Raw genomic sequence first — 11,154 nt, forward strand, 5'->3', positions numbered from 1 at the left:
TATAGCTTGAATTTGGTTTTTTTACATCTTTATGGATTCATTTGTCAAGTGAGGGATAAATAAAGAAAAAACATCACTATTCCTACTAAAAGTGAGAAAGGAAATAATAATTTTTTCTTTAATTTTTCAATCCTAACTAAAAGGTCAACTTTTATAAACTACAAATTAAATAATATCCATAGGTCATGGTTTCAAAAAGTAAATAAGGATTTTGTAACTTAACCCATGTATTTAGACACTTTTTCAAATTAATTATACTTTTTTGAAAAAAAATAACACTTGAAATTACTTTTAACAAGTGCCCTATTAATCAAATCAAATAAATAATGGTACCATTCATGAAATCTAGATTTTTAAATAACTAAATTGAAAACAAGTCCAACTGGCCCTTCAACATGAAAATTTTTAATTAAAATTTTTAATTTTTATAAAAATAATGTGAAAATAGAATCTTTTTTTACCAAAAATAAAATTAACAATATAATTTAAGGAAAGATATAAAATATTTAACCCTTATATCTACTTAATTTGTATTTATCTGCCCAAATTTGACCCTAGTAGGCTTGGTTTGATAAAGAGCCTAAAACCCAATCGCTAAGAATACCATTGAGTATTATTGATTATTTTATATTGTTTTTCTTTTCTTCATATTTAAACATGTAACACTGCTATGTCATTCTTATATTCCAAATGTTTTTTGAGTTTTTGTAGTTGTGAAGATTTATACGATATTTTTAGTTTTTAATTTGCATCTCCAGATGCCCATACTTGTGACTATTGCGGCCAATTTTTTTATTTTAGGAATGGAGGATGATGTATCGAATTCAGTTCGAAGAATGTCAACTCGGTCCTGCAAGGTTGCTCCCAAAATGGCGGCTGCACATCCCAGCTCTGATAATCGAACTCTGGTCCATAATGTTTAATTTTATTTCATATTCAGTTTTCTTTTTGTGTGTGTGTTCGCCTTTTTTTTTTTTTTTTTTGGGGGAGGAGAGTTTCAACCTTCAAAGGTTGCAATTAATTTTAGAGCTGCAGCAGTGGCTTTGATTGAGTTAAACTACTTTGACTGTGGGATGGGGTAGGGTGCAGGCGATTCTTGATTGGCTGGATGCTTTGGAAAATGGCAATGGTGCAACGGAGGCAGCACAGAAAATTGTTGATGATGATGATGAAGCTTCTCTTGATGATGATGATGATGACCAAGTTTGTCTTGTTCATTCACATTCTTTTGCTATAGTTCAAGAAGCTAGCTTTTCAGCAATTTTCACCCCCTTATTGTATTAGTGTGTGATTCTAATTTGTTCTCGTGTATAATAATCTCCCATGATTCTTTCACTGCTAGTAGTAAGCTATAAAGAGAGCAATTAATTCTGTTCCGAATTGACTTCATTCTGTTATTTGTATCTTTAACTCACCGAGAAACCTAATTTTTACCTGATTTTTCGTTGATTGAATAACCCCCTTTGTCATGCTTCCAATTTCTAGCCAAAAAAGACTGTCCGGTTCTCATTGCTTTTAAGCCTGCATATGATTTCTGTTATCTAACCTTTGCTTTTTAAATTCTTTGCAGTTTATCAAAAGAAACAATCTAAGAATACAAAACGGAAAACTCGTCAGGCTGAAGCGTTAGAGAATGCTAACAGGGCATTGAGAATATTTCTCAAGCTCTTGGATAAAGTATCTCGAACTAAACAATGCAACACTGTTTTACCTTTTTAGCTAACATGTCATCCAGTTTGCTCTAAATTTTTGTCACCAAAATTGTGGTATCACCACCATAGGGAGATGGCAAATTGGACTCATGTATCAACACATGTAGTTCTTGCATTTCAAACAATATGGAAAAATCCGTCTATTGCATGGTATGACTTTTTCTGCATATTTTTACGACAAATTGTCATGTAGAATCACTGAATCTCAATTCATTGGTTGACATTTGAGTAGACCCGATTTTCAAATATTCAATGGCCCATATTGTATCACACCATCTCACCAAGTAATGTGGAACAATCTGGATTATTGAATCAATGGCTCACACTTGGGTAAATCCAGAATGGTGTGGCACAATTTAGATCACTCGGTCTATGAATACCAAATCTACCCAAGTTTTGACTACTATTCACAATGATACTCGATACCTGAAATTTGTTGCATGATTGGTGAGGGATAACACAATCTGAATCATTGAATCTATGAAAATCAGATCTACCCAAGTTTTGGCCACTATTCACAACAATATGCTCACTACTCTGGGGATAAAATAAATTTCTTAGCCAAGAAATTTTAAAATAGGAAGCCACTTTTTTCGTACCCCTTTAATGTGGCAATGAGAAGAGTAAGGTAGGAAAGAAGAAAATCAGTTTTTGAGTTAAATCAACAGAGCTGCACTGAAATCGTATGGGGACGTCAGGAAAATTATCATAAACCTTGGGGTACAAATGTGAGATTATCCTAAAAACACTGAAGTAGCCAAGAAGACATCATAGAAATCTAGTGCTGTTTGTGTGATATGTTTCAGCCTCAACTCACAATGCCCATTTACCACTTTCGTTCAGCACTAAGCTATGAGACCGTAACACATTTCTAGAAAAATACATTTTTCTTCTTCTTCTTCTTCTTTTCTTTAAAAAAAATATGAAGCCTGGACTCATACTGCGATCACAGAAAGAATAGTTTGAATTGACATATAAGCAATGCTTCTAGAATCACTTGGTTAAAATTTTTTTTTTTTCTTGACTCTTTTATAGTAAAGAAGGTTAACTTATTGTCCTAGGTTTCAATACTAAGATAAATACAGCTTCCAAAACAGTAGAATTTGCATGGTTGGTTCAACTCTGCTAATCATGTTCATTTATGCTCAAGGCAAACTGTTTGATGACTTAATTCAATACATAATGAATTTAAATCTTAACATATTCAAACATATTTAATAATAAAATTAAAACATCTTGATTACTTTAATGAATTAAGTGGATCTAAATTTTCTAGACAAATTTACTCTAAAAATTAAGTAAAAATCTATTCACTTACGATGTAGAATACACTCAAAATTTTAAATTTCAATATTTTATAATTCAATGATTTAAGGAATTCAAATTTCAAAATTTAGATTCAGATTTCACACTTGAGTTTTATCAAACACAAGCAAAGTCAAGTTTACAACACTACCTTTTTTCAGATTAAGCTCACATACTGCATTTGCTTTAACTCCAATGCAGCAAAAATTACCATTTTGCACAGGATGTTTATGAACTTTTACATTCTCCTTCAAAAGGAAACTAGGGATTTGGTTGCGTGCAGTTTTTAAAGAAAATTACATCTGCAACTGAGTTAAACCAGCAACCCCTCAACTGATATATCAAAATTGTCTGTTAACATTAAACCTAAAAAGGATTACAACTCATCCTTGTTTGCAGTGTCATCCCCCATTAATTCGTCAAGGGAGAATTCATCTTCTTCAATGATTTCTCCATCTTTCCCATCCCATGGTTCAATTTTTGCAATAGAAGGAGTGACCCCAAGAGGCAGGTTCCCCTTTCCGCCAAGTCCAGCTTCTTTTACAAATTCTCTGGAGTAAAAAGGAGGGCAGGTTACTTTTTAACTAGCTCCTGAAAACAGTTCAAGCGAGGAAAAAAAAATGCAATACTTACATAATCTGGTCTCGTCCGAATGCACTCTTGAGAGGAGCATAAGCTCCTTTCTTCACATTAAGAGCAACTAAAGCTGGGTATCCATACCCACCAACACCTACTTGCTTTTCTAGATCTGACTGCTTACCTGCAGCTGCCCAGACAAAACTGCAAAAGTCTCCAAATCATAATATCAGTGTGCCTGCATTGAATTTCAATTTTGTTTCATGAATAAAGCAAAAAGGACTGTTGTGTCTTGCCTGTATGGGCTTCTTTTGAACTTCTCAGCAACTGATAACAACATTTCAAGGTACTTGTTTCGTCCCTCTGCCTTGGAGTCTAATATGTCAGGCAGGAAAGCCACAAAACATATGGCAGCAGAACCACATTTCTCTTCCATGACATCCTATAACAAGAATTAATAAAATGACATAGTATGCAATCTAATAAATCACAGCTTAACAAAAATTACAATTTCCCGCTTGCTAAAGGCCATTTTATTTGTCTTTCTACATTGCTCTCTTTTTCTGTCTTTCTTATTCGGTGTTTTCTTCATTATTTTTTTGGGAGGGGGCGGAGGCAGGGGCAGGGAGGGGAGGGGGGATTCTGGGGATTCTAAGAGAAGAGTGGTTTACTGGGCCAGTCAGCTCAGTGACTTCAGGAGGCAAAACATTGGTCTCCAGCTGCTCCAAAGCAAATGATTCAATGGCTGAGGCAGTTCTTGCACCTTCATAAGGACTTGGGCTATCCTTGTCAGCGCCAAATACCAATATTGTGGGGAATCCTTGCACGTTGAACCTGCTCATAAGAGACTGGCAGTTTGACACCATTAGAAACAAGAACAACGGATTACAACTGTCTTCAGGACAGTCAAATGTCACTTTGATCTTCAAATTTAGTTAGAACACGGTACAGAAACATAATGCTTGCCCTCCTGATGCATGAGGTTATTGAGAAGACAGGTTATTGAAACAAAATCATCATGACTGAAAGAAATCTCCAAAATTTTCAGAAGAATCCTTCTTCTGGTTAAAACAACCTTATCTAAGCCTACTGCAAAAATTTCTAGCAACTCAAGCCATTCCACTCGCATCTTTGTAAATCTCAGCATATGGAACAAGCTAATCTTCCAGAAAAGAAAAAAGAACAAGCTAATCAGTGAGTGATTTATGCTAGAGATGGGGCACGCTCTACTAAGATTCAGCTTAATAAAGAAGAAATATTAAAGAAATTGTTGACTACGTATCATTGCCTCATTATATCTATCTTTTGCAGGCAACCCTAGCTCACGAGCAATAAAGTTCCATAGCTGTAGAAGACATACTAATAATTGAAACCAAGTTGCATATAATTGAATTCAGAAGTCATCATTTGGCTGAATAATCCAAACATACTAATATTTGATGGAATCGCAAAAGAATTCAAAGTGGGATACAAGAAGATTGTGTTGCACAGAAGAATTGCATTGATATCCTATCCCTGTTAGACAATTGGAGTCGCTTTGGAATATCTTGTTATTCCAACAATTAGCTGATTAAGTAATACAGAGCTGTGTCAAGCAGAAGTGCCCCTAAGTTCAAATCAAACAAAAGGAGAAATAAATTTTCGCATACATCTGAAAACTGCTGAAGAAAATATCAGTTAAAAGAAATTTAAATCGTCTAACTCTTATGATTGAAATTTCACAAAATGAAAGAAAAAAAAGAAGAAACCATTGCATCTTGTACACATCAGAGAGAGGATTGTGTCACAATCTTTGATGCCAGTTAATATATTTTAATCTATCACACTCTTTTAACCATTGCATCTTTAAAGCATTTGATTTCAATCATACACAATCAGTAGTTTGAAAAGTTTAGATCCACTATAAGAGAAAGGAAGTTCTGTTTCCAACCATAGACTAGAACACACTAATAAATCCACGGGTGAATTGGACCACTCATCTTATTAGCTAAAACTGGAAGGAGAAAATCAATAAAAGAAACAAGTATAATAAAGAGAGATCAGATTTTAAAACTTACCTTCTCCGCATCACAGTCCACATGACCCAACTTCACCTTCCCCTTGAGGTTATTTGCAGCCTTCTTCCACTCTGGAGCAAGCCTCTTACAGTGTCCACACCTTAAGAACGGAAGATTTCAAATTCATTAATCAGAACATTAAATATCATATATGGGTTAAATTTTGAAAAGGGTGGAAGCATTATGATACAAAGAAAGGTTTCTTAAGACAAATCAGATGTGAGAGTGATGAATTCCCAAGATATCACAAAATTCGATAAAACATTCCATGACGAATTATTAGAGCCGAAAGAGATCTGATTATTAACTTCTGAAATGTCATAGGCATCCAACAAAATAGTGCTAAGACCTCAGCAATTAAGAGAAATTACAACCATTGAGAGGTTAGGTTGTTTGCACAATGGCATTTAAGCTGCATTTACAAGGTTCTTTTTACGTAGGGAAGTAAAGCCTTTAGTGCTCTAGTACATCTACTTCTTTTCGAGTTACAAATTCAGTAGGTGCGCAGGCTAGATATCATGAGGAGAAAAAGCCCAGAACTATGTCCATTTTTGTCTTCCCGCTAAGGAGTGTAATGACTCTTAATAATAAAACTCATTAAATCAAAACTAAGGGAGTGCTTACTATTAGAGAATCAGTTTAGCTAAAGAAAGCTAGAGGTTAAGGTCATGATATAATTTCATTTCACATCGAATATATGTCAATGCATAGTTTCTGATATCATATTAGACCAAGCCCAACATGAAGGGCAAGAAAATAATCCAGTGTGTAGAATTTTATCCAGCCAAATTAAGGCTTATGCCATGTAATATTCATTGACCCATAAATCCATTGCGAATTACAGCAAGTATTCTTCAGTATTCACATTGCACAAGAAGGAAAATAACAATTCTTAGCACAATGTTAAGAAATTTAAAGGTACTTCCATATACATTTGCAGGCATATACCCCATTTAAGGACTCAAATTTGCATAGAAACAGGAAGGAAAAAAATTTGCAATGCTCTAGCTATTTGATAGATACCAGGATATTGTTGATATGCATACAATATATATATATATATATTCAAAATAAAGGACTAGAATGAAATAGAAAAGGGAATCTAATTCTGCTCAGCAAGAACCTTACCAAGGTGCAAAAAACTCAACAATCCATAGATCTTTGCTTTTTAGCACCAAATCATCAAAATTATGAGAGTTCAATTCAACTGATACACTAGGTTCAGACTTCTCACTCTTCTCACTTGATCCTCCTGTTGCCTTTCCATTCAACCGATCCTTTAGGAGAGCCTTAATCTGTGCACAGAATACAACCATCCGTATCTTTGTGTAATGATTGAACACAACTATGAGGTAGCTTGAACAAAATTTAACCAAACTTATGCGGATGAATAAGGTGTCATACATAATGACTATCCAAGAAAGCTTACTAGTTCTTATCTAATTTATGTTAAATGTAGTCCCCTGTAGATCTTTCCAGTCATTTTACTAAAACTGTCCAAATAATATCCCAACCAGCTATTACCGCCAAAAAAAATGAAATACTTTGGGAAAACAAAATGATCAATTACATGTAGTAAAATTAAAATTAACCTGGGCAACCCCATCTGCCTTATTGTAAAGCACCTTGCATCAAGGTCAAAGTAAGACAGCAAGATAGCCATAAGTTATGTTATGAGCTCATCTGCCAAACTTGCAAAGATAAAGTAATTACCTGTTGCAATGCAAATTCAGCGATTGGCTTGACGTCTCTTGCTCCTTGATAGTCAACCGGAGATTTCCCCGGTGCAAAAACCTTAATGGTAGGAAATCCTTTAATTCCATATTCCTGCAGATCAATACCAACATGCAAGAAGATTAGTTGAGAACAAATTCTAATAACAGTAGCCTTATATTAATGATATCAAATATCATATGTCAAGAAAAAAATCACAGAATTACTCCAAAAACCACAAGTATGCAAGTCTTAGAGGAAGCATCCAAGATCCTTGCTTTTAACATGCAAATCCATATCTTAACCTTACATCCCACAGCTCTGAATTTTTAATCTTCAGAAACATAAAAATTGCTTTTGCATCATCAAAAGAGGCCAAAATTTTTTAAACTATGAAAAATAACAAGTCTAAACAAAAAAGTAAAAAAAAAAAAAAAAAAGAGAGAGAGAAGAAGATCCATTGGGGGACTGTAGCTGTTGTAAGATTTGTAAGTAGAATGAAAAACCACCATCAGTTCAGCATCACACTCAGTCTAAGATTATTTAATGAGCCAATACAATTACTTCCAACAATAGTATTTGTTCTTCAAAATTTCAAGCTTCTCACTCTCCAGACAAATATCTCTTTATACTACCATATCATTTGGAAAAGAAGATATTCACATTCCATTTCTCTGTGCAGACTCTTGCTTCTAGAGGTAACAATAGAATCAAATGTTTTATCAATGAACAACAGGCATGCAGTTATTAAACATTATTCGCTTCTCATCATCAGCAAGTGTTTCATGGGTACTTAATAAAAATATAAGCCTATCAAACATCATAGTTTGGGCGAAACAATTTTTTCCCTCCTACTTCTCTGGTCACTGCCATCACTGCATGACAAGAAAAGTCAAATCTACGGGAGTATTAAGCTATAACAATGATATTACTACCACTCAATTCGATCTACTAACTGACCTCAAAGCCAATGCCATCATCATCATCAACCTAGACTACAACTATTTACTTCTACACTGTCACCTTCCAATCAAGACACTCAAAACATACAAGTTGACATCTATTTCTACACTTTCATTGGACAGTCTTTCTCAATGTTTTTTCCATTTCCATAATGTGGTCTAAAACTGAATGCCTTTTTCAAGCCAATTGTTCATTTTCTTCATCAAACAGGTCATCAGATTTTCTCAACAGTACATTCAATATTGCCAGTCGTTCTACAATATTTTACCGACCGCTATTGATTAACACCAGAAAGCATAACACAATTCCATCACCGCAGGTTTTATAATTAGTCGTTTTAGACAAGAACACAGTGTCAGCAATAAAAACCTGAGCAAGGGACTGATGAGCATCAGCATCCAGAGCTGCCACAGTAGCAACACCTTTCAAAACTGAAGCTGCTTTTTCCCATGTCGGTGTCAAAGCTTTACAATGACCACACCACGGTGCAAAAAACTCAACTAACACAACCCCATTAGAATTAAGGACCTGCAATCACAAAATGAAAAAAAAAAGTAAAATCAAATGTTCCACAATCAAAAATATATTTACAAAGGAGGGACGCACACTACAAGACTATTTCGAAAAGAAGGTAAACATTTTGAACTATTTAATTTGTACTGACTTTATTACAACATGTATCACTAAATGTACACAAATATGTGCACATTTCATACAAAAATCAGACCAGACCAAAAGCCCTTTTATAAGATAAAAATGGCTCAAAAATTGCATCCTAATTGACAAGTAGACATTGAAGACTGCCTTTGTACAAACTATCCTACATATAACCAAACCTGATTCTTCCACACAAATCTTAGCCTATAAGAGCCGGAAATCATAATTGTGAAAACAAAAGGCAGAAACAGCATAGCAATTTTCACCATTATAAATAGCTCGAAATTGTACCATACTTCATTAGTAACCTTGAAACATGCCTTTGGACAAATTTTCCTACACATAAGCAAACCTGATTTTTTCCACAAAACTTAGCATATTAAAGCTGGGAATCATAATTATGAAAACGAGAAGCAGAAAAATCATACAAATTTTAACCATAATGCAGTCATATTCGATCTCTTACGCGTCCGATTTGTCAGATATCTGAATTCTGACAAATTCTAAAGTTTTTTGGACCATAAGCAGAAAAGCCAGTAAATTGAAAAAAAAACAGAAATACAAATAGAGAAAACAGATTTAGATCGCAATCTACGCTAATGAACAAGGAAAAACAGAGAGAAAAAAAAAGGAACAAAGAAACCCAGATATAATTTACCTTGGACTTGAAATTGGAAGGATTTAACTGAACAACAGGGGAAGAGGGACCATACAATGCATTAGCACCTACAAATAGCTCTATGCAAATCAATATAAATGAAAATCCGAACAATAATCCACGCATTTTTTTTCGTTCCTTCCCTTTTTTTTTTTGTGCTTTCTCTGGGGTTTTTGCTGTGTGAGTTAGTGTGTGACTACGTGAATTTCAATCAATTTGAAGAGGAAAAACCCTCTATTTTTGTGTGTGGGTTTTTTTATTATGGGACCAAGAATATGAGTGACGTGAAGCAACGTGTAGTGACCAGTAGGAGTTGTACACGTCAGCTTGCTAATGTTAATAATGAAAGCCCAAATGGCATATTCAGATTTTGACCCCTTAAGTTTTAGGAATACATTCAATTGACCCCTTATGTAAGCAGGTTTCCAGATCTATCACAAATTCTTGTATACATCTTAACTGATTGGAGTAAAGGCACATCATTTCTCTAATTAATATTAATGTCATCTACATAAAGCACAAAGAAACATACGGAGCTCCTACTAACCTTTCTTTAAACACAAGATCCATACTCATTTTTTATAAAACCAAACTCCATCACTAGAAATTTGATCATTTGCAATGCACATGTTTGTAAAAGTTTTTTTTCTGACTAATAAAAATTCACTCACAAAAAGTTTTTATGTCAAATTCTTTTGTGATGAAAAATTTGCATTGCCACCCACATTTTATCTACGTATATAATTTGTAAATCAGCAACCTAATTTGTGACACTTTCATTATCAACATATAAACTTGTCAACAACCTAATTTGCGACATGTTCATTGTCAGCAACCTAAATCATTATTCACAACCAAATTTTTTTAACCACAACCATTATCAATAGCCACATTTAGAGCCATTATATGAGTTGATTGCCAAGTTTTATGTGATGCATGTAATGCCATCAGAATACCTTGATACAAAATGAAATAGTTTTGTCGTATTTCACGTATATATACCCAAGGGGTACGGATAATGGTGAATGTAACAAGTACAATTGAAACCAAGGATAATTTCATAATCATCCATTCCAAATTTTAAGGATATCACGTTGTACCTCTAAGGCTTCAAAAAAATCTCTTAGTTCGTATATTTTCAACTATTTGTAACACTTTTATACCATTTCAAAATATGCCACTACAATATTCATTTTATGAACGAGAATATAGTTTCTTTCCAACATTGCCTTTCGTATGCCTCACTATTACAAATTAAAAAGTACATTAATCAAATGCTTAAAACAATAACAAAAAATGATAATGTAAATATGAAAGAAAAAATATATAGCAACCGCATCCATATATATATATATATATATATATATATATATATATATATATATAACCGAGTTTGAGTTGAAGTCAAGTGGCTCATTTTTCAGAAACTAGTTGATCTCGAGTTAGCATGAGCTCGCCAAACGGCTTGACTTTAAATATGAAATTACCTAAATCCCCCCTAGTCTATGGCTTT

At 34.0% G+C, this 11,154-nt stretch overlaps 2 protein-coding genes across 2 annotated transcripts; one reads left to right on the forward strand and one right to left on the reverse strand.

Annotated features, from left to right (window-relative positions):
- The first annotated feature begins 803 nt into the window (after window positions 1-803).
- LOC113689271 (SWR1 complex subunit 6-like) lies at window positions 804-1,719 on the forward strand. The gene is made up of 3 exons (XM_027207066.1): window positions 804-908; window positions 1,090-1,207; window positions 1,571-1,719. Exons 1-3 carry the CDS (start codon window positions 804-806, stop codon window positions 1,717-1,719), a joined length of 372 nt encoding a protein of 123 aa, XP_027062867.1.
- Window positions 1,720-3,150: 1,431 nt separating this feature from the next.
- LOC113690771 (protein disulfide isomerase-like 2-3) lies at window positions 3,151-9,885 on the reverse strand. The gene is made up of 9 exons (XM_027208827.2): window positions 9,642-9,885; window positions 8,696-8,854; window positions 7,364-7,477; window positions 6,779-6,945; window positions 5,651-5,750; window positions 4,265-4,441; window positions 3,890-4,035; window positions 3,651-3,797; window positions 3,151-3,568 (listed from the first exon to the last, which is right to left on the reverse strand). Exons 1-9 carry the CDS (start codon window positions 9,765-9,767, stop codon window positions 3,394-3,396), a joined length of 1,311 nt encoding a protein of 436 aa, XP_027064628.1. The 5' UTR covers window positions 9,768-9,885; the 3' UTR covers window positions 3,151-3,393.
- Between the last annotated feature and the right edge of the window lie 1,269 nt (window positions 9,886-11,154).

The sequence above is a fragment of the Coffea arabica genome, chromosome 5c (genome assembly GCF_036785885.1).
Source record: "Coffea arabica cultivar ET-39 chromosome 5c, Coffea Arabica ET-39 HiFi, whole genome shotgun sequence".
Lineage (NCBI taxonomy): Eukaryota > Viridiplantae > Streptophyta > Magnoliopsida > Gentianales > Rubiaceae > Coffea > Coffea arabica.